Source organism: Hypanus sabinus, chromosome 6 (genome assembly GCF_030144855.1).
Source record: "Hypanus sabinus isolate sHypSab1 chromosome 6, sHypSab1.hap1, whole genome shotgun sequence".
Taxonomy (NCBI): Eukaryota; Metazoa; Chordata; class Chondrichthyes; order Myliobatiformes; family Dasyatidae; genus Hypanus; species Hypanus sabinus.
The window spans coordinates 83724218-83748165 of NC_082711.1; the positions used below are offsets into that span (position 1 = coordinate 83724218).

Sequence of the window (23948 nt, forward strand, 5' to 3'; positions counted from 1 at the left end):
CTTTCAATTTATTATGCTATAATAAACAGAAAAAGATGTGAACAACACAAAAATAGCTCAAAGATTTGCTTACCTTGTTTTCCCACATTCACATGCTTTTGTCACAAATGCAGGACACGACGGGCATGGTCCAGGATGGCACAGACTGAAAAGATAGATTCTGCTTCAGAGGCTTTTACTTTCAATAGCAAGACAAGAAACTTCATTCAATAAAAACACAAAATGCTGGCAGAACTCAGCAGGCCAGACAGCATCTATGGGAGGAGGTAGGTGACGACGTTTCGGGCTGAAACCCTTCATCAGGAGTTCATTCAACTTTAACAATAATACTGCACGTTTTGTTTAGATGTGTGTTTGAAAAACAAACTATTGGTTTCTTTGTTGGAAAGTGGCTGATATGACATTTGTACTTAAATACCAACTAGTCCTTGTTCTGGTCAGAAAAATCTCAGAGATCGGCTACAAATTTGACAAGGGAATTTAAAATCTAGCAATATAGATTACACTTATTTTCTTCCTGATTTGTCATAAATTTATCAGATTGGACCTTGTTAGCAATATTTATATTAATACACACACATGTACATAACACAAACCTGTCATTTTTTAAGATTTCTGAGCTTCATCTAGCCTTCAGAGATGATTTTCAGTCAGAGGCCAAGAGTTTCAAGTTGGTTGAAACAGGGTACATTGGAAATAAAGCAAAGGTTAAAATAAATCAAGGAGGATGGTCAAGAAAAGAAATGGGGGAAAGGTAAGAGAAGATAAGAAGTTGAAATAGTTTTATTTTTTATTTAAAAACTTGCTTACATGTGTATAGTTTACTTGGGTAAAGTTAGACTTCACATTCAAGTGGTTTCCTCACTGTAAACTTGCTAGGATAAACAGATAATTGAATGCCAATTAAACTATCTCAGGCATTCTCAGAGCAATGACTGCTGCACCATTAGTATCTTGGGACGTGTGCATAAAAGTTTTGGAATTTAATGGTTACATCTCCAGCACCACTAAGTTTTCATAAGCAAAATGATAATAATCAACTACATAGGCAGTTTTGTCAACATGAATTAACATGATTAGAACAGAGGAAGGCAATTGTAATTCACTCTCTGTGGACCTTATAGCATGATTATTAATTATTCTGCAATAGAGTTGGATTTTTTTCCTCCAAATTTAAATTTCCTTGATGAAGGTATATTTTAACATAATCACAACACATGCATTCCAGTAAGGTTAGGACCGGGGGGGTGGGGTCCTTACTAACTAGACAGTAAGTTAGTCTATACACAATTAACCTCAATTCTGAGATGTCATTTCCTTTTAGTTTTATTAAGCATGGTTTTTGTATTTAGAAATTTCATTAGTTTTCTGTTCACTGATTTCTTTCAACTGAGACAGTTCTTGTTGATCATCATGCCTGAATATTTATACCTGATGATTTGAAACTTGAACTGTTCCAGTTCAAGTTAATGATTATTCAGCAATTAAATGCAGGGAATATTACCAATATTTAAGCCTAATTATATACACTATAGTTTACACACTTGTTTGGGAGACTAGTCTGGTTTGGAAGAGTAAAGGTGCCCGGACTGGGTTGTAAAACTTAGATTTGCTTGTGTTACTTTCTTTTTGTAATATAACATTGCAGAATGAATGAAGCAGCACTGACAAAATAGTGGGAGTGAAATTAATTTAATTTTTAATTGTCAAACCTAAGCAAAGATTAGATAATGGTGTATAAGATGATGAGGGGGCATTGATCATGTGGATAGCCGGAGGCTTTTTTCCCAGGGCTGAAACGGCTAACATGAGGAGGCATAGTTTTAAGGTGCTTGGAAATAAGTACCAAGGGGATATCAGGGATAACTTTTTTCAGACAGAGAGTGGTGGGTGTGTGGAATGCACTGCCAGAGGAGGTGGTGGAAGCAGATACAATAGGGTCTTCTAAAAGCCTGTTAGATAGGTACATGGAGCTTAGAAAAATAGAGGGCCCTGTGTTAGGGAAATCCTAGGCAGTTTCTAGAGTAGGTTACATGGTCGGCACAACATTGTGGGCCTGTTACATGCTGTAGATTTCTACGTTCTATGTTCAAAGAGAATGTCTGGTTTACAGGATATATGGAGACAAAGTTTAAAAAAAAACACGAAATGCAGTTTCCACATAAACTGGTAGCCTTCTTATAATCAATCTGACAAATGGATTAGCTGAATTAATTTCTTAAATTCTTTCTAAATGACTTTTTTACATAAATAAATTCTACTGTATTTTATTACGTTCTCAAATACCTTCTACTTATGGAGGGTAGGAGGGATACACCCAAAACTGTTTATTAGTAAACTACTAAAACAAAATGTATCCAATGTTTAATTCATACCACAGTACAGTAAAAAAAAACTGGAACTGAAAATTAAAAGTCATGAATTTCTTATGCAAAACAAAGTAAGAGCCTGTCTAAAGGAAATGTTAAAAAAAGACCAGCAATGTATCAGGTACTAAATACAGGAAAAATAAAAACCCAGGAGGATGCAAGTTATTACATATTTTTGTACTTACATGTTGCATGAGTGAGGGCAATCAGTTCCAGGTCGTTTCTTTCCACAAAGCTCTCCACAGCTGTGAGGTATTTCATTTCTGCTCCATTCTGGATTGTTCACCTTGCCTTAGGGAGTACAAAAACACAAATAAAACGTCACCTACACTCCAGCTTTGACTTCTTAAAAAAAAGCACAGCAAAACAACTGAAGACAACCTAAATAGCGTGCTGCAGAAGTACTTGTTTATGACCCCGGAATGCCATTTATCACATAATTTTTACTGAGAGAATTAAACATGAGAAAATGTGTTCTGTGGATTTAAAAGGAGGATGCATTATAAGGAGACAGTTGAACTATCAACACACTGTTTACTTAAGACTTCTGAAAAGGTGCTGACAAGAACCCATAAACTCAAAATTTGGCAGTGCATCATATAAATAAGCATAGCAGAGATAAAACGGTAAAGCTAGAGCAAATGAATTAGTGTCCAATTTGCGCTCTCATGCAAGATTTGTCTTTCATTGGATGTTACCATACATGCAGGCCAAAACAGATGGTTTAAGATGGATTCTGAGACAGAAAATGAATATAAAAACAGGAGATATATAGTACCAAATGACTAAATCTAATATATCATACACTTGAATACACAGGATTTTCCTGCACTTCTGCAGTTGTAATTTTAATTAATCCATTTGTTCCATTTCTCTTTCAGCCTTATTGGTAGAATCTTGCTATTGTCAAGATTTTCAGAGCAGTCTGCTGCTTTGAATTACATATACTTTATTCAGCAGTGGAATTCAACACAGGAGCAAGAACAGACCACTCTTCCCCATGAACCGATTCTGTATTCAATTAGATCACAAATCATGGTTGCATATTTTAATCCTACTTCCATCTCATTCATTGATGGTATTACTGCAGATCACTAGACCATACTGCCCTCTTTCTACATTCCAATTTTATTTATCTTTAATTGAGATACAATGTGGAACAGGCACTCCTGGCCTTTCGAGCCATGTTACCCAGCAACCCCAGATTTAACTCTCACCTAATAATTGGACAATTCACATTGACCAATTAACATACCAACCAGTAAGTCTTTGGAATGCGAGAAGAAATCAAAGCAGCCGAGGAAACCCATATAGTCACGGGGAGAACTCCTCACTGGCAGTGGAGGGAATTGAACCTGGGTCGCCTATACTGTAAAGCATCGTGCTAACAACTACGTTACTGTGCGGCCCGATTTTCTTGAGATTACAAAAACACTCCATTAGGTTTTTGATTACTTTCATGTGCAGTCGTTTTTATTGACGTTAAACTGTTTCTATTTTATACACCTCAACTAGGGTTGCCCATCAACTTCCTTTGTTTCAAATACATCTCCAGCCGATTTTTTACCTGCGTTGAAACTCTCTAACCCTAGTAATATTCTTTTCAAATACCTCTGAACATAGTCTAGTACCCAAATCCTTTTGTATTTCCATAGCCCCTAGAGTATTACATTAAAAAAAAATCTGGCTTACTTTGGAGGCAAAGAGGTTAATCTCACACTTCCCCAAATTAAACTCTGCCTGTCAGAAAATTTGTACTTTGACTTTGTTTACAACTTTATAGATTTGTATCTCCATCTGTATAACTAGAGCAATGAAACAATGACAGCAATGAAACTTATCTTCAGCTAATTAACATTTGACTAAATTGCAATAAAAATTTGAACCACAAATGAAGATAGCAGGTAAGCAATTACCATAGAACCATAGAACATTAGAGCACAGAAACAGGCCTTTTGGCCCTCCTTGGCTGTGCCAAACCATTTTCTGCCTAGTCCCACTGACCTGCACTTGGCCCATATCCCTCCATACACCTCTCATCCATGGACCTGTCCAAGTTTTTCTTAAATGTTAAAAGTGAGGCTGCATTTACCACTTCATCTGGCAGCTCATCCCACACTCCCACCACTCTGTGTGAAGAAGCCCCCCACTAATGTTCCCTTTAAACTTTTCCCCCTTCACCCTTAACCCACGTCCTCTGGTTTGTTTCTCCCCTAGCCTCAGTGCTTGCATTCACTCTATCTATACCCAGCATAATTTTATATACCTCTATCAAGTCTCCCTTCATTCTTCTACGCTCCAGGGAATAAAGTCCTAACCTATTCAACCTTTCTCTGTAACTCAGTTTCTCAAGTCCCGGCAACATCTTTGTAAACCTTCTCTGCACTCTTTCAACCTTATTAATATTCTTCCTGTAATTTGGTGACCAAAACTGCACACATTTAATAGATTTAATTTGAAGAGTATTTAGAATACTTGCTGATATTAGTTGAGGCACTGAATACAAAATTATCGTCCTAGGCCTGGATGAAATACTAGTAAAGCTGTGGTTGGAGTTCTGCATTTAGTTCCTATATTGGAGGATGAGTTAGATGTTTGCAAGAACATAAAGCCAGGCTGGGGTAGTTTGAGCTTGGATGAAAAAAAAGGAAATATTCCTTGAAACAGAAAAGGTTGACAAAAATTTAACTGAAGTCTATAACATTATGGGCTACTTAGAAAGTGTCACCTACACTATTGTCTGGACAACATGCAAACCCAATTTCAAAGCAATAAAGTCAATCCTTAGCTGCTGGCTAAAATGGTCCAGTAAGTGTCACTCAGTTATGTCAATGAAGAATAAGAATGAAAACAAATCCAGCACAAATCTAAGCACAACATTCAGCTCTGCAAACCCAGGCTAATATTTGACAAAATAGATCTATTCCAGAAATTAGACAAATGATAGACATTTTTTCTGATTTGTCTATCTGCCAGTATTACAGATGCCACCAACATTATCTAAGTAACTCCACCATTATCCAAGGTATGGTGGGATGATGGTATTGAACTAAATAATTAAGACTGGGTCACTCCGGAATTTTTTTTCAACTGCCCCTGGAGTAATTAAGTCTTGTGACGCCTGGTCATGCCAAGAAAATTTCCTGCTTATAACAACCAACCAACTTTACTCAGCTGATGAAATAGTGCACCACTCACAAAAAACACTGAAAGATATTTGGAGTCATATATACCACAAAGATGTGGTTGTTAGGTATGAATCAACATAGCCCCCGGACGTTACTGCAGGAAGTCTACAGGATAGTGACCCAGGATTGATTTAATCTTTAGCTGCTCCATCAATGATTTTCCCCACATTGTAAAGTCAGAAGTGGAGCATCTGCAGTAAAGTGAACTATTCATCTCTAAAGAGCAAACTGTGTTCATAATCCACAAGATAGCCAGGCAACAAATCCCTATGGATTTTTCTGCAACACTTTCCAAAAGGAACAATCACATCTACCTAAAGGGTTAAGGCTAGCCAGTGGGAACACTGATCGCTGCCAGGTTTCCATCCAGGTCACATACCATGATGTTGCTACAAGAGTAAAATATTCCATCTTCCAACCAGACTACATCATGGATAGTCTCCGCCACGGTCCAAATAAGAACATCTTATGAGCATGGAGGTTCTTATAGTTGTTCATTTTTACTTGCTCTAAAGCCCACAAGTGTGTAACTTACTGCCACTAAAGGAAGCAAATAAGGGTACAGATCGAGTGAATGCACTCCAGCTTCTCTCCCTCAAAGCTGAGGAATCAAGGATTAGAGGGCATAGGTTTAAGGTGAAAGAAAAAAGATTTAATAGGAACTTAAGGGGCAACTTTTTTTTTTAAAAAAGCCAGAGGGTGGTATGTTTATGGAAGTGGCTGAAGGAGGTACAATAACAACTTTTAGAAGACACATATATAGACAGGAAAGGTTAAGAAGGATGATGACTGAATGCAGTTAAATGGGACTAGTTTGGATGGGCATCTTGGTCAGCATGGATCAGTTGGGCTGAAGGGCCTGTTTCTATGTGGCATTACTCTATGACTCTAAATAGTCCTCTATCAGATGATAATTAAACCATCGTGTCTGGTGTTACGGATGGAATAAATGTACCACTGCATCTTAGAAACTGTGCATAAATGGTCCTATATTTTGCATTTCAGAAATTACCATTCAATACACCATTTACTACAGACTTTGTACAAGATTTTTCATAAGCAAATCACTCTTGGGTATTTTCATACAGTTTTATACATACCACAGAAACATGTGTAAGTGTTCGGGACCCGTACTGAAACATTCTGACATGCAGGACATCGCCAACCATCACTTGCATCTAGCCAAGTTATAAAAACAAATACCAAGCACATCAGTAATCACAAATTTTTAATTCAGAATTATTTGTAGGAAGACATGAACAATATATGTTATCTAAGTGAAAAGCTAGGTTAGACCAGTTTGCTTTCCCAGAGTTATCACTTTGAATATTAAGTGGCAAGGTACTGGAAATGTCCAACTGACAGCTGAGACAAAAATGCATACAAACTAACAGAAAATGGAGTATTCTGTGAAATCGTATTCTTGGAATTGACCATGATGGTATTTAGTTTGGAAGCTTCTAGAAATCACCTTACATGCCTCTCCCCTGACCACCATTTTCCCTGTACAATTAGGGGTTTGGGACCCAAGTTTATTTAATTCGAAAAATAAAATCAAGGAAATGAAATGGCTATTGATCCATAAAGGCACTTGAAATTTTTAAACACTGAATTGTAGTACGTAGAGCATGGAGCTAATACACCAAATGTTATTTTTCTCCCATAATTTATGACAGGCAGGAGAAGTTTAAAAACGGTGAAGAATACTGATCTATTTGATTGTTGGGTATAAATTAACAATTTCCAAAATAAAATAGATCAACTTTTCACTACTATGTTTGTGATGTCTTTCTGAGATTACCATTGACCATAAAGTTCATGAGACCAGTCATATCTAGAAGCTCACCACCATCCAGGACACATTATCCAGCCTGACATTGCAGTTTATTCACCACCATTCACAGCATAGCTAGAGTGCACACCAGGTGAAAGATAAATAATAAAGACACTGTAGTCAAAGTCTGCAAGAATAGGTTAATTCAGTTAAATTAGTCATTATGCTGCCATGATTTGCTGTACATGGAGAGCCACTGGAGTATACTGCACAATTGGAGTGTAGCCTTCTGTCCAGTTGCTAAACCAAGGTTCAGTCCATCCTCTCAGTTGGATGCACAGGATATCACCAGAAGACCAGGACACTCTAGCATAAACTATCACCAAGTCAAAATTAATTGGATTTAGTCTGCGTCCAGGGTATTTGGCTTTCACATATATGCACCTGAAGCAGAGCTGAATGAACTGATTGTCACACTAAGGATGGACTAGACCTGGGCAAAGAGCCGACCTCAGGTAGTAAATGGCTAAAAGCCTGTTCTGTAAACCCCTGACAAGACTCTAACAAGTAAAATTTTGATTATAGTTTAAGTTTTTAAACTGCATTATTAAGAAATATGAAAGCCACTTTTACCCATTGTTATCATTAGGCTAAAATTTGTAAGTACTTAAAAGTAATATTTAAGTCATTTTTAAATTAAAAATTAAAAACTTGCCTTGTCATATCATTAGGTAAAGAAATCTATTAAGATCTAATCCAATTGGCAATGAGTCAGAGACAAATTTCCTGGCAATTTATTTAAAAAACAAAGGTTAACCAAGGGAAATATACAGTTAAACCTAGAGATTTAACTCAATTGTTCAGATTTCTCTACAAAATACACTGATATTGCTGTGAACTAAGTATCCACATAGCAAAGCCAACTGAAACCTGCACACCAAATTCATTCTGCTGGTCAATAAGTCAGGTATTTGTAACTTGGAGAAGATCTATTCTGGCTCCTGTTCCTAATTCCATCAGAGACTGGATTGTGGTGGAGTACTCAAGCATTTACCATAAGATAAATGAACAGAAATAGGCTATTTGGCCCATCGAGTCTGCTCCACCATTCAATCACGGGCTGATCCAATTCTTCCAGTCATCCCCACTCCCCTGCCTTCTCCCCATGTCCTTTGATGCCCTGGCTAATCAAGAACCTATCTATCTCTGCCTTAAATACACCCAATGACTTGATCTCCACAATTGCTCGTGGCAACAAATTCCACAGATTTACCACCCTCTCTGACTAAAGTAATTTCTCTGCATCTCAGTTCTAAATGGACATCCTTCAATCCTGAAGTCATGCCCTCTTGTCCTGGACTCCCCTACCATGGGAAATAACTTTGCCATATCTAATCTGTTCAGGCCTTTTAACATTCGCAAAGTTTCTATAAGATTCCCCCTCATTCTCCTGAACTCCAGGGGATACAGCCCAAGAGCTGCCAGACGTTCCTCATATGGTAACTCATTCACTCCTGGAATCATTCTCTGAATCTTCTCTGAACCCTCTCCAACGTCAGTATACCCTTTTGAAAATACGGAGCCCAAAACTGCACACAATACTCCAAGTGTCGTCACACGACTGCTTTACAGAGCCTCAACATCACATCCCTGCTCTTGTATTCCATACCTCTAGAAATGAATGCCAACATTGCATTCGCCTTCTTCACAACTGACTCAACCTGGAAGCTAACCTTTAGGGTATCTTGCACAAGGACTCCCAAGTTCCTTTGCATCTCTGCATTTTGAATTCTCCTCCCGTCTAAATAATAGTCTGCCCATTTATTTCTTCCACCAAAGTGAATGACCATACACTTTCCAACATTGTATTTCATTTGCCACTTCTTTGCCCATTCCCTTAAACTATCTAAGTCTCTCTGCAGGCTCTCTGTTTCCTCAACACTACCTGCTCCTCCACCTATCTTTTTCCATCGGCAAATTTAGCCACAAATCCATTAATACCATAGTCTAAATCATTGACATACATCGTAAAAAGTAGCAGTCCCAACACCAACCCCTGTGGAACTCCACTGGTAACTGGCAGCCAGCCAGAATAGAATCTCTTTATTCCCACTTTGTTTTCTGTCGATCAGCCAATGCTCCACCCATGCTAGTAATTTCCCTGTAATTCCATGAGCTTTCACCTTGCTAAACAGCCTCACGTGTGGCACCTTGTCAAAAGCCTTCTGAAAAACGAAGTACATCACGTCTACTGCATCTCCTTTGTCTACCCTGCTTGTAATTTCCTCAAAAGAATTGCTGTAGGTTTGTCAGGCAGGATTTTCCTTTCAGGAAACCATGCTGGCTTTGGCCTGTCTTATCATGTGCCTCCAGATTCTCTGGAATGTCATCCCTAACAATCGATTCCAACAACTTCCCAACCACTGATGTCTGGATAACAGGTCTATAGTTGCCTTTCTGCTGCCTCACACCCTTCTTAAATAGTGGAGGAACATTTGCAATTTTCCAGTCATCTGGTACAATGCCAGAATCTATCGGTTCCTGTTTAATGCCTCCGCAATCTCTCCAGCTACTTCCTTCAGAACTTGAGGGTGCATTCCATCAGGTCCAGATTTATCCATCCTCAGACCATTAAACTTCCCGAGCACCTTCTCAGTCATAATTTATCTGCACATATTTCACTTTCCTGACACTCTTGAATGTCCAGTGTACTGCAGACGTCTTCCACTGTGAAGACTGATGCAAAATATGCAATTATTCCTCTACCATCTTTGCATCTCTCATTACAACATCTCCAGCGTCATTCTGTATTGGTCCTATATCTACCCTCAGCTCTCTTTTACCCTTTATATACTTAAAAAAGCTTTTAGTACCTCCTTTGATATTCGTCACCTGCTTCCTTTCATAATTCATCTTTTCCTACCGAATGACCTTCTTAGTTTCCTTCTACAAGTTTTTAAAAGCTCCCAAATCCTCTATCTCCCACTAGATCTGGCTTCCTTGTATGCCCTTTCTTTTGCTATTACTTTGGCTCTGACTTCACTTGTTAGCCATGGTAGTGTCCTTCTTGCCTTTGAAAATTTCTTATTTGGAATCTGTGTCTTGTACTTCCCTCATTTTTCACAGAAACTCCAGCCATTGCTGCTCTGCTGTCTTTCCTGCAAATGTCCCTTTCCAGTATCGTGATCACTGTTCCCTAAGGGTTCCTTAACTTTAAGCTCTCTTATCACCTCCGGGTCATTGCACAACACCCAATCCAGCACAGCCAAACCCCTAGTGGGCTCAACAACAAGCTGTTCTAAAAAGCCATCCCTCAGACATCCTACAAATTCTCTCTGTAGGTCTGGTATTGACCTGGTTTTCCCAATCCACTTTCATGTTAAAATCCCCAATGATTATCATGACATTGCCTTTCTGACTGCCCTTTCTACCTCCTGCTGTAATTTGTAATCCACATCCTGGCTGCTGTTTGGAGGCCTGTATACAACTGCCATTAGGGTCCTTTTACCCTTGCCATTTCTTAACTTAACCCATAGAGACGCCACACCTTCGAATCCTATGTCATCTCTTTCCAATGATTTAATATAATTTCTTATACACAGAGCCACACCACCCCCTCTGCCAACTAAACTATCTTTCTGATATACCGTACATCCTTGGACGTTACCTTTTGGAACTGCTGGCCACAGTTAGGACAACTGGCCTATTATCACACTGCTGTTTAAGGTATTAAGTGTGATCAAATTTGCTCTTGAGCTTCCCATAACAATAACCAGTCTTCAAAAGTACATGACCAGCTCAGTTCTGTTAGAACATTGTCTGTTGTTCACAAGTACATGATTAAATTTAAGATACCCCAGGATTGTTCAAGGCAGATCTGAATTCAATAGACAATAGGTGCAGAAGTAGACCATTCAGCCCTTTGAGCCTGCACCGCCATTCTGAGATCATGGCTGATCATCTACTATTAATACCCTGTTCCTGCCTTGTCCCCATATCCCTTGATTCCCCTATCCATAAGATACCTATCTAGCTCCTTCTTGAAAGCATCCAGAGAATTGGCCTCCACTGCCTTCCGAGGCAGTGCATTCCAGACACCCACAACTCTTTGGGAGAAGAAGTTTTTCCTTAACTCTGTCCTAAATGACATACCCCTTACTTTCAAACCATGCCCTCTGGTACTGGACTCTCCCAGCATCTGGAACATATTTCCTGCCTCTATCTTGTCCAATCCCTTAATAATCTTATATGTTTCAATCAGATCCCCTCTCAATCTCCTTAATTCCAGCGTGTACAAGCCCAGTTTCTCTAACCTCTCTGCGTAAGACAGTTCAAACATCCCAGGAATTAACCTCGTGAATCTACGCTGCACTTCCTCTCGAGCCAGGATGTCCTTCCTTAACCCTGGAGACCAAAACTGTACACAATACTCCAGCTGTGGTCTCAACAGGGCTCTGTACAAATGCAAAAGGATTTCCTTGCTCTTGTACTCAATTTCCTTTGTAATAAAGGCCAACATTCCATTAGCCTTCTTCACTGCCTGCTGCACTTGCTCATTCACCTTCAGTGACTGATGAACAAGGACTCTTAGATCTCTTTGTATTTCTCCCTTACCTAACTCTGCACCATTCAGATAATAATCTGCCTTCCTGTTCTTACTCCCAAAGTGGATAACCTCACACTTATTCACATTAAACGTCATCTGCCAAGTATCTGCCCACTCACTCAGCCTATCCAAGTCACCCTGAATTCTCCTAACATCCTCATCACATGTCACACTGCCACCCAGCTTAGTATCATCAGCAAACTTGCTGATGTTATTCTCAATGCCTTCATCTAAATCGTTGATGTAAATCGTAAACAGCTGTGGTCCCAATACCGAGCCTTGTGGAACCCCACTATTCACCACCTGCCATTCCGAGAAACACCCATTCACCGTTACCCTTTGCTTTCTATCTGCCAACCAATTTTCTATCCATGTCAATATCTTCCCCCCATGCCATGAGCTCTGATTCTACCCACCAATCTCCTATGTGGGACCTTATCAAATGCCTTCTGAAAATCGAGGTACACTACATCCACTAGATCTCCCTTGTCTAACTTCCTGGTTACATCCTTGAAAAACTCCAATAGATTAGTCAAGCATGATTTGCCCTTGGTAAATCCATGCTGGCTCGGCCCAATCCTATCACTGCTATCTAGATATGCCACTATTTCATATTTAATAATGGACTCTAGCATCTTCCCCACTACTGATGTTAGGCTGACAGGACGATAGTTCTCTGTTTTCTCCCTCCCTCCTTTCTTAAAAAGTGGGATAACATTAGCCATTCTCCAATCCTCAGGAACTGATCCTGAATCTAAGGAACATTGGAAAATGATTACCAATGCATCCGCAATTTCCAGGGCCACCTTCTTTAGTACCCTAGGATGCAGACCATCTGGACCTGGGGATTTGTCAGCCTTCAGTCCCATCAGTCTACTCATCACCGTTTCCTTCCTAATGTCAATCTGTTTCATTTCCTCTGTTACCCTATGTCCTTGGCCCATCCATACATCTGGGAGATTGCTTGTGTCTTCACTAGTGAAGACAGATCTAAAGTACTTATTAAATTCTTCTGCCATTTCTCTGTTTTCCATAACAATTTCACCCAATTCATTCTTCAAGGGCCCAACATTGTTCTTAACTATCTTCTCTTCACATACCTAAAAAAGCTTTTGCTATCCTCCTTTATATTCCTGGCTAGCTTGCGTTCGTACCTCATTTTTTCTCCCCGTATTGCCTTTTTAGTTAAGTTCTGTTGTTCCTTAAAAATTTCCCAATCACCTGTCTTCCCACTCACCTTAGCTCTGTCATACTTCCTTTTCTTTTAATGCTATGCAATCTCTGACTTCCTTTGTCAACCACTGTGGCCCCTTTCCCCCCTTTGAATCCTTCCTTCTCTGGGGGATGAACTGATTTTGCACCTTGTGCATTATTCCCAAGAATACCTGCCATTGCTGTTCCACTGTCTTTTCCGCTAGGATAACTTTGGCCAGCTCCTCCCTCATGGCTCCATACTGCAACACTGACACCTCTGATCTGCCCTTATCCTTCTCAAATTGCAGATAAAAACTTATCATATTTTGGTCACTACCTCCTAATGGCTCCTTTACTTCAAGATCGCTTATCAAATCCTGTTCGGTACACAAGAATTTATTAAAAAAAATAATGACTGACAACCAATGTAAAAAGACAAATTGAGCAAATATCAACAGCATTTTATCATCAACAACTTACAATGGAAATAAGACATTTACAGTAGAACCCAACATCAGATTTCCTGTGCACCTTTCAGCACATCCATAATATGTGCTATAAAATCTCAAAATTAATTGATATAATTTGTGTACACAAATATTTTGAAGGAAGCCAGAGCAGAATTTCAAATACTGCACGTGAAAATTAAAGTACAACAACTAACCTTCAGCCTGCGAAGCTGGTGATCTTGCCCATTTTTTAATGCAATTCAAGTGGAATACATGATAACAGCTTTGACAGCTCCAGATGGGTACCATTACACGGATCACCTCACAGCAAACCATACATTCATATTTCTCAGTTGTAAGGTGTTCAATCAGCAAGCCTGATAGAAAGAAACAGATGAAACAAATAATACCGGTACCCGAAGAAGAAAACTACTGGTGTACAGTGAATAAACAACAGAACTGCTGTTGGTCTGAAAAACTGAGTATTTTAAAATGTCATTTGACCATGATCGAAAGTTTAAATTTATTTTTAAAATACGTATGAAGGAAAGGTGACTGTTTATCATACATATCCATCCGCATTACAGAATAACTTCCACACTTCTCTTCTGGATCTCTCTTTTTAGTTGAGCAAAACTATGATCTTAAAGTTCTACTATTTCACACTTCATTTCCTTGCAGCTTAGTTGCCTCAACCAGAGTTGTTAGATTATTGTGCAGGTTCTCTTTTTATGATTTCAGCCACGATGGAATGGCACAGCAGACTTGATGGGTTGAATGGTCTAATTTTGCTCCTATTATGGTCTTATATACAACTCAGATTCAATTTTTTGTGGTCATATTCAATAATTCCTGGAAACATAACAGAATCAAAGAAAAACTGTGCAAATACAAAAGAAAAAAAGAGAAACAATAATAATAAATAAGCAATAAACATGAAGAAAATGAGATAACGAGTCCTTGAAAGTAAGTCCATAGGTTGTGGGAACAGTTCAGTGATGGGGCGAGTGAAGTTAACCAACTGGCTCAAGAGCCTGATGGTTGAGGGGTAATAACTGTTCCTGAATCTAGTAGTGTGGCCCCTGAGGTTCCTGTACTTTCTTAACGGCAGCAATGAGAAGAGAGCATGGCCTGGATGGTGGAGGTCCTTGACGATGGATGCCGCTTTCCTGCAACAGCGCTCTGTGTACATGCTCAATGGTGGGGACGGCCTTACCATGTTGGACTGGTCTGTATCCATTATATTCTGTAGGATTTTTCTTTCAAGGGCATTGATGTTTCCTTTATAGGCTGTGATGCAGCCAGTCAATATACTCTCCACCACACATCTATGGAAATTTGTCAAAGTTTTAGATTTATCATGCCAAATCTTTGCAAACTCTTAAGTAGAGGAACTGCTGTGCTTTCTTCATTACCGTTCTGGGCCCAGGACAGACCCTCTGAAACGATAACATTGAGGAATTTAAAATTGTTGACCCTCTCCACCTCTGATTCCCCAATGAGAACTGGCTCAAGGATCTCCAGCTTCCTCCTCCTGATGTCAGCATTACTCAGCCAAATTTTCAGACTCTTTCCTATATGCTGATTCATCACCACCTTTGATTTGGGCAATGACAGTGGTGTCATCAGCAGACTTAAAAACATCATTGGAGTTGTGCTTAGCCTCACAGTCGTAAGGGCGAATTGAGAAGAGCAGTCGGCTACACGCACAGCCTTATGGTGCACTTTTGCTGATGCTGATGTAGAGGAGATGTTACTGCCAATCTGAACAGACTAGGGTCTGCAAGGGAGGAAATAATGGATCCAATTGTACAAGGACATAGTGAGGCCAAGGTCTTGAAGCTTACTGATTAGGTTTGTGGGGATGATAGCATTAAATGCCAAGCTGTAGTCAATAAAGAACATACTGATATACGAGTCCAGGGGTGATTGAAGAGCTAATGAAATGGCATCTGTTGTCATTGATTTCAATAAGCTATATATAAAATGAAGAGATGAAGTCACATTTAGAGAACACATGAAAAGCCATATCAAAAATAGAATGAGATGTGGTTACTTCATTTCAAATTGCTTCCACAACTTGCAGGCTCATAATCAAATCATTTACTTACACAAACGTAAAGATAGTGTGGTGAAGAAACAAAGCTATTATGATAGGAGTCCAGTATCCCAGAGAAAAAAAACTGTATGCTGGCACAGGAGTTGAGAAATTAAATTCAACCAAGTCTGGTGAACTAACATTCGCTAAATAATTATGAAAGTTTGCTGGACTGTTACAAAAGCACAAATAGATCAATAATTTCCTTCAGTGTTGCAGACTCTCTTGGTATACCCTATGAGGTTGCCTTCAACGATGTCAAATAGCTAAGAAAATATAACTTACTATTAAGATCAACAATACAAGACAAATAAAGAACTATTTTATTTCTGTAAAATAATCAGAAACCCACATACTTATTTAAAATATTTTGTTCTTGTTAATTTTGAATCAAAGGGAAACAAAAGTTAATATAGAAATTACAGGATACAATGTTCTTAGCTCAAGTCATTTTCTAGGACTGATCTGATGACATAGAAAATCAAAGACTATTTTAAAAACCACAAGTTTCAGCTACAAATTATAGCAAATAGCTAGTTTATTGCAGAAACCAATAACTATATTTAAAAAGTTCCAATTCAAGTTAAAGGTTTCTAGTTACTCCATTCAAAAGGGATATTTTCCCACAAATGTAAATACTATGTCTTCATGAAAAGAGCTTTGTTGGAAGAATTGAATGTACAAGGTTTCAAGTTTCAGCAGGGCAGTTCAACAATACCACCTTCTCATTAGAACTAACATCAACTGTGCAGTCTTCTAAATGGCTGAAGGACAGGAAAACGTGGTTACACAATAATGCATACAAAGGAATCAAAAGCATTTGGAATCAAATGCAACTGATAGAGGAAGAGTCTCATCTGCAAAATCCTCATTTTTCGAATATGCTGTACAAATCGTATTATTTATATTGCCTCAACCCATCCATTAAGGATGTCCCCAAATGATAAGAATGTTTGAAAACATTGTAAGAATCATTCAGTCCGTTGTACCAACTTTCAAGGCCTGATGAAGAGTCTTAGCCCAAATCATCAACCATTTACTGTTTTCCATAGATGCTGCCTGGCCTGCTGTGACCATCCAGCAATTTGTATGCGCTGCTTGAATTTCCAGCATCTGCAGATTTTCTTTTCTTTGCGATTGGACTCGTTGATGTTAGTTCGTTAGGATTCTCAGAAACTTCTCAAAGATACTAAAAACTGCTTCTTGTAATAGATTTCAAAAAATAAAGTAAAAAAACTGGAAAACACACTAAAGAGCTATTCTGAAAAGTAAACTACTTGTATAGTAATGCACACTTTAGAAATTCTTATGCAAGAAAATTTAAATTTCCTGCTTTTGGAACTTCTTTTTGGCTAGGTATTTTGGTGTGCAGTAATTATGCACAGCACATTGTTAGAAAAACAGTTGGTGTTCATTTAACCAAGATTTTTCTGGCATTTAACGCAGGACTGCTTTGTAAATATCTGCAATTTAAGTTTGTTCTTGTGATTTCAGTTTCATTATCACAGAGAAGGCCATGTATATTGCTGGCAGCAACACTGGGATTTTCACAGTAAGTTACATATTCAGAAAAATCCCAATGACATTATCAGCCTCTAAAGAAGAGTAATTTCATTCATTGCTTTCACAAACACTAGACCTTTGTCCTATTAAAAGCAGGGTAAGATAGAAAGACACAGTAAGGAACACAGCATCAGTAGAAAGGGAAATAGTATCACCCAGATCAATGAGAAAAATTGAAAAACAAGTATGTATTAATTTGAAGAAAGGGATGAAGGCTGAAGATAACAAGTGGAACTGTCTGTGAGAACAGAAGGCCAAAATTGTTCAGGTGATTCAAAGTGTGTTGGTTCCTTTCCAAGAGACTGTGATTAATTGTAACAGATCAGTCTGGAGAAACGTAAACAGTGGAAGATGAATGAGGGAGAAAGCACAATGTGAAAGTAAACTGCAGAAGCAGCTGTTGCTGAAAATCTGTCAGAAAAGAATGCTGGAAATGATTAACAGGCAAGGTAGTATCTGTGCAAAAATTTTAAAGAACTGAACTTGTGGTACAAGTGGATGACCCTACTTCAGAACTGCTGAGTTCTGGCAAGCAGAAAATGTTAACAGAATGGAAGTAATGAATTCAGTTTTCTGTCACAGGGGCCATGAGGTGCCCAAAAGAAAGATGAGGCACTGTTCTTGTTGTCGGAGGTCAAAAGCAGGAAGGTCACAGAGGGAGTGAGGTGGAGAATAACAAAAAATTTTAAGCTTATGGACCCTCAAACAGATATAATGGAGGATGCTAACTTTCTCCTGAATTTTTTGATTTCTTTCTGTTCCAAATTCTCAAACTAATTGCTCTTCCTCACCTCACATATAATCTATTGGCTTTTTCATCAGTTACATTAAATCTATGTACTCTGGTTCTCTGATACTGTCGTAGGAATGAATTGAGCCAAAAGAATGATTTCTATGCTGTACAACTCTTAAGAATCTATTGGGAATTCCAAGGGTGCTTATAACCTGCCATGGTAACTTAATAAACTGTGCATTTACTACATCCAAAGTTTTTTTTTTAAAACAGAAAAAAGTTCACTTAACCAACTTACCCATATAATTTTGCTGTAACTATAAGAAAACCTACAAGACAACATACTTCCTTCTGCAATATATAACAATTTCTATCTTTGTAATGCCTTCAACATAAGTTAGACTGGAAAGTGGGAGGATGAAATACGGTTTCAAATACCTAGAAATGCAATAACTTTGTGAAACTGGAAGTGTTCTTAAATATAATCAATACTTTAAGCAATGATATTTAATAATCTAACCTGTGTGAGTCTCTTTACTCTTGTGCAATTCCATTTGTTTCTTCCAAAATGTTTTCCTTCCAGAATCAAAGGATCTTTTTTGCAGATCTTGCCGTCGTTTCCTTCTGTCCACTTCATTCACTTTCCACGATTGTGTTCGGTGACTCAAACGCTCTCTCAGGTTGGGATTCACCCTTTCCTCACCTATATCAGCCTTGGCGTCCAAACCTGAAGCAGTCATTGAGCAGCCCGAGCCTATTCTAACACTGTCTACACTTGAACTTTTGTACACTTCATCAACAGCATACTCTTTGCCCCTAGAGAACCCCCTATAATTGTTTTTACTTCTAAGAAACTTTCTTTGTGATTCTTCACCGTCCTTATCTATTCTCCTAGGCTCATTAAAAATTTTTGTTTGGTCATCCTCCAATGGGTAAGCATTTTCAGTTATTTCAGTGAACTTCTTTCTAAATATTCTACTGTCTTTTTCAAAGACCAGTCTTCCTCGAGTGGGTTTATGTAAATACAGATTCATTTTTTTTGGTTTAGCACCCCTTTGATTTTCTGGCTCACACCAATTTTCTTGCTCCAGGTCATGAATCTTGTTTCTCATTGAATTTGCTCCCTCTTCCATTGTGTTTTTCTTTACAGAATCTCTCACCACTTTTTTCTCCGTTGGTTGCACAAGGTTTTCAGCAGTTTCCCTCTGTGAGCCATCAGTAAATGACATTTCTCCAGAACAAGACTTGTCATCTTTTATCCGGTGACGACGCTGATTTTGGAAGCTGTGCATACCTGCTTTAGGTTGGTTAGTCCTATGCCCCTCAGGGCCAGTTTGAGAATTCTGGTTAGGTTCTTCATAATGATTTCTTGACTGCTGGCAATATTCCCTTCTGTGCGTCAACCCACAACGATAACTTCGAAATGGCTGCTGTCTTGATGGTGGCATGCATGTGTTGTTTCTGCTAAAATCCTCTGAATTCTTGTTTTTTCGTGTTTCTTTAATTTCCCGAGGAATGAAATCTGCAGCATCTGGATTTAGCTCCAACCCACCTGTTGGATAGAGTTTCATATAAATTGTAAATTGTAGGATTCATAAAGGCTACTGCAAGTCTTTCTCCAAGGAATTAACTCCTTAATAAAATTGAAGTAACATGGCTAGTAGCACAAAGAATGAAAAGTTCAATGATTTCAGAATAAAAAGTTGAGCTGTTAGTTTATGACATTTTTCTGAATACTTCAGTAATGTAGGAGTACATAATAAGAGATTATGGGATTAAAGAAACAATGGCAGTACGGATATAAATATTGATGACTGACTTGCTTCAAAACAGGGGTGCCAAGACAGAAGTATTTCCTCCAGGGTTGACATTTACACTCTTGCTCTTTTTGAAGTATATATTTATATGAAAGCTATCAATGTCCATATTATAGTTAGTACCAGATATAAAAAAAATTATCATTTGGCAAGTTCAAATCCCAGCATCTCATCTAAGGAATTTAAATTTACTGAAGAATTAACTTTTAGTATGAATAATAATCCATTATCTTTTGAATTGTTGCATCTAATTTACTGATAACTTTAAAGAAGAAAAACTGCCAACTAATTATACAATAGTGAGAGTCTGAAGTCACATTAATGTGGATGATTCTGAATTGTAAAAGTTGCGTTCCTAAGAAACTCATTACAGAAAACATAAAAACAATTACATCAAGGGAAAATTGAGGTTAAAAGGCTAGAGAAATTGAGATTTCCCAAAAACATTTTCTATTCTACTTGGTAATTTCCAAAGCAATGTTCTAGTCCTGATCAAAATCAGTTATACTATTTTCAGTTTTGTGCATTACAAATAGTGTTCCCTAATTCATCAATCATGTTATTTTCAATTTGTATTATGAACTACAGTGGCAGAACTGTAGCAGAACTACAGTGGATTCCAGTTAATCAGGACCAGTACTTATGGGCTGCCCAATTAGCTGAAGTTTCATTAAATAGTTAAAAAGGTACAAAAAAGAACTATCATTTGACTGAGGAACAAATTTAATACTTAAAATTAAATACATAACAATTTAGACACTACCAACTCTACTACAGTACCATAAAACTGTATTAGTTATTGACCAAGGAATTCATCCAGCTGTTGCATATGGAGTGTCCAGGGAGGGGAGCACCTCTGGTGAAGGGGCTTATGTCTATTCTGGGGCAGTTCACACACCTTTGGTCCCCACCGGATGCTCAGCTCTCACCAGAGGCTCCAAGTATCTGTCTGCACGTAACAGTGGCCACACTGTTCACTGGTACACTGCTTCAACAGGTGGGCTAAACCAGGTGAGGGCATCTGGCAGACCTCATAAGCCGGTAAAATAGGGACATGCCTCTACTAGCATATAAACACAAGCACACACAAGAAACTAGACACTAGAAAAAAAACTGTTCAGCAATGGCATAGTGTCCCAAATAACCAAAGGAAACCCTGGGTATTTTTCTTCAATTAGTTTTTGTTCTTACGAGTAGTCCTAAATAACCAGCTGCCCTGATTAACCGATGGCCCAATTAACTGGAGTCCATTTATACAAAACGTACATTTTCAATTTCACTGAAAACGGTTACCCTATTTTTCTACCCAGACCTAAATTTATCTAACATAATGTGATAAAATACACAATACCATTTTCCTCTCTTTGGAAATATTTGAAATTAGGTCGATTTTGAGATGCCGCAAATTAATTTTCTTGGCACAAATCATTCTGCAGTTTGGTGACCAGGCTAGCAACATTAAATGTAACCTGGCAAAGAGTCCCAATAGTCACAAATAAACTGCTAACTTCGCCAACTCATCCTGCTTTAGATTTCACAATTTCTACATTCTTAGTCTCCAATTGTTGCCTTTTGATCAGATAACTTTGATATTCCCCTTAGTCACCCTGTATTTCAGAGACATCCCTCTCTCTTAGCCATCCCACAACTTTACAGGCTTGCTCAATCTCCTTTTCACTTCTAACAAAAGGTCTCGAACCCAAAATGTTGTCTGTTCTTCTTTACAGAGATGCGATCTGACTTGTCAACTTCCAGAATTCCATTCTTATTTCAATAATATGAAGGTTTATTCTATGTTTTGTTTCTCCGATATTTGTTTCAAATCCCAATCACGCTCCCAAATTCTTTTTCCAGTTGAACCTAGTGCTGCATAGCTTCCGAATAATTTATGATTCCTACTCAAAATAATTTAAGCTTCATTCACCAAAACTGCCCGAATCTACTTGTCACAAATTCACGGCATAAGAAATATTTACACAACAAAACTCACTCTACATTCACGCCATGGCTGAAAACCCTCGGTGACACTGACACCAACTCAAGCTATTTCTTTTTGCCTGTTCAAAAATGACATTCAACCGAAGTTCATTTTCATATTTAAGCTTCACAGAATCATTCCAACTCATTTAGGTAATATTTTCGTCATATTATTATCCTATTTCTACCTTCTAAGGCAATTAATAATGTTTGACTGAATTCTTGATTGGATTTTCTACGTTTGTGGGCCACAGATTTGGACTATTGCTTGATAAATGGGAATAATCCGTCCACGTCACCCACCCTATCAAACCTCTTCATAGTCTTACAGGCCTTGCGAGACCATCTCTCTTACAAAGAGGCGTTTCACGCTTTCCGCCGTGAAGCTGCTCCAGGAGACAGCTTCAGCCAGCACTGCGACCCGCTAGGTCCGACTCGGCCCAAGCCTTTCATACCCCACCTGGTGCCTCTCTCGGCTCCGCCATCCTCCTCGGGACTACCGTTCACATCCTCCCGTAAATTGCCAAACACCCTCGGGGCACTGCTCTCGTTTCCCACGAATGAAACCCGACCCAACGGGGGCCGAAACAGAGAGAAAAATAAACGACGGAAACCTGCGCCCCTGTCCAACCCCTCCTCCGCCGCTGACCAGGCATGCGCCTCGAAGGTCAGCCGGCGTCGGTGCTGCCGCAAGAGGCGCTGTCGGCGGAAACAGGCACCAGCGGCGGCCCGTCGCTGCCACTCGTCATTATTGTTGAACCGGTGGTATCGTGTATCTATGTTACCAGACTACACTAAGGTTCATTTTCCTGTGGGCCTATGCGAAGAAACGCAAAACAATCAATGAAAAACCGCACATAAGATAAACAACCAATGTGCAAAAGACAGAAACGGTGCAAACAAAAAAAACAAACTAATAACAATAAATAAGCGATAAATACCGTGAAAATGGGATGAAGAAACTTTGAAAGTGAGTCCCCAGTTTGTAAGAACAGTTCAGTGTTGGGGCGAGTGGTTGAGTGAAGTTTATCCCTCTGGTTTAAGAGCCAGGTAACTGTTCCTGAAGCTGGTGGTGTGAGCCCTAAGGCTCCTGTACCTCCTTCCTGATGGCAGCAGTGGGAAGAGAGCATTGCCTGGATGGTGGGTTCCTTGATGCATGTTGCTTTCCTGTGACAGCTCTTTGTAGGTGTGCTCACTGGTAGGGAGGGCTTTACCCGTGATGGACTGGGCTGTATCCATTTTTGTAGGATTTTCTGTTGGTGTTTCCATACTAGGCTGTGATGTAAGTCAGTTCACTTTGCACTGCTCATCTATAGAAGTCAAAATTTGTAGTTACGCCTTAATTTCATTAGGCAGAATTCACCCAGACTGTTAAGGGGTAAGTTTGCTGTGTTATGTTTTACGTTGTTATGTTTTGGGAGAGGGTTTATATACACACACACACAGTTGTGTTTGCTGGGGAACAAAATGTACATCAGAAGTAATCACACTCGTGTCGATTTTTGTCGACTCTCCCACATTGGTGACCCCGATGCTCCTCTGGATGATTCCTGAGTGATTTTGCTTGTTTTACAATCATGGCTGCAAACCGCATTGTTCTCAGACTCCCTGAGTTCTGGCAGGAACTTGCCGCCATTTGGTTTGCTCAGGCAGAGGCCCAATTCGCAGTGCGGGGAATCTTGCAAGACGACATGAAATATTACTATGTCGTCACAGCATTAGACAGCTTTACGGTGACCAAGGTGATAAGTGTTCTACAGCACCTCCCGGAAGTCGGCAGATACGAGACTGTTCAGCAGCACCTTCTAGATACTCATGATCTTTCAGTGTCTGAGCATGCCCGTCGGCTCCTCTCACTGCCCGCCGTCGGAGTTGATGGACCTTGTGTGTCCCCTCCTTGGTGGATATCAGCTGTGTTTCATCTTCAGAGAGTTTTTCCTGCAACAGCTACCAGGCGAGGTGCATCCCGCTCTGTCTGGCTCTCCCCTCAGTGACCTCCGATCTGTGGCAAGACAGGCTGACAAGGTGTTTTCCACCACCAACAGGGCCTGTGTGACCATGCGGCTGGACAACTTCACCACCTGAACACGAGACAATCATGGTTCAGCGTTGGACCCCTACCCTGTGTTTCTACCAGGCGAGGTTTGGGCCGAGAGCGAGAAGTGCTGCCCACTCTGCAG

At 39.3% G+C, this 23948-nt stretch overlaps 1 protein-coding gene across 1 annotated transcript in view; it reads right to left on the minus strand.

Moving 5' to 3' along the window:
• Positions 1–22419, minus strand: part of nfx1 (nuclear transcription factor, X-box binding 1) — a 73370-nt gene extending 50951 nt beyond the window's left edge. The window contains exons 1-6 of the mRNA XM_059972538.1: positions 22229–22419; positions 18495–19526; positions 13796–13957; positions 6658–6735; positions 2555–2660; positions 74–145 (exon numbers count right to left, since the gene is read on the minus strand). Of these exons, the coding sequence (XP_059828521.1) occupies positions 74–145; positions 2555–2660; positions 6658–6735; positions 13796–13957; positions 18495–19526; positions 22229–22253 (1475 nt within the window). The 5' untranslated portion in view covers positions 22254–22419. The remainder of the gene's footprint in view (positions 1–73; positions 146–2554; positions 2661–6657; positions 6736–13795; positions 13958–18494; positions 19527–22228) is intronic.
• Between the last annotated feature and the right edge of the window lie 1529 nt (positions 22420–23948).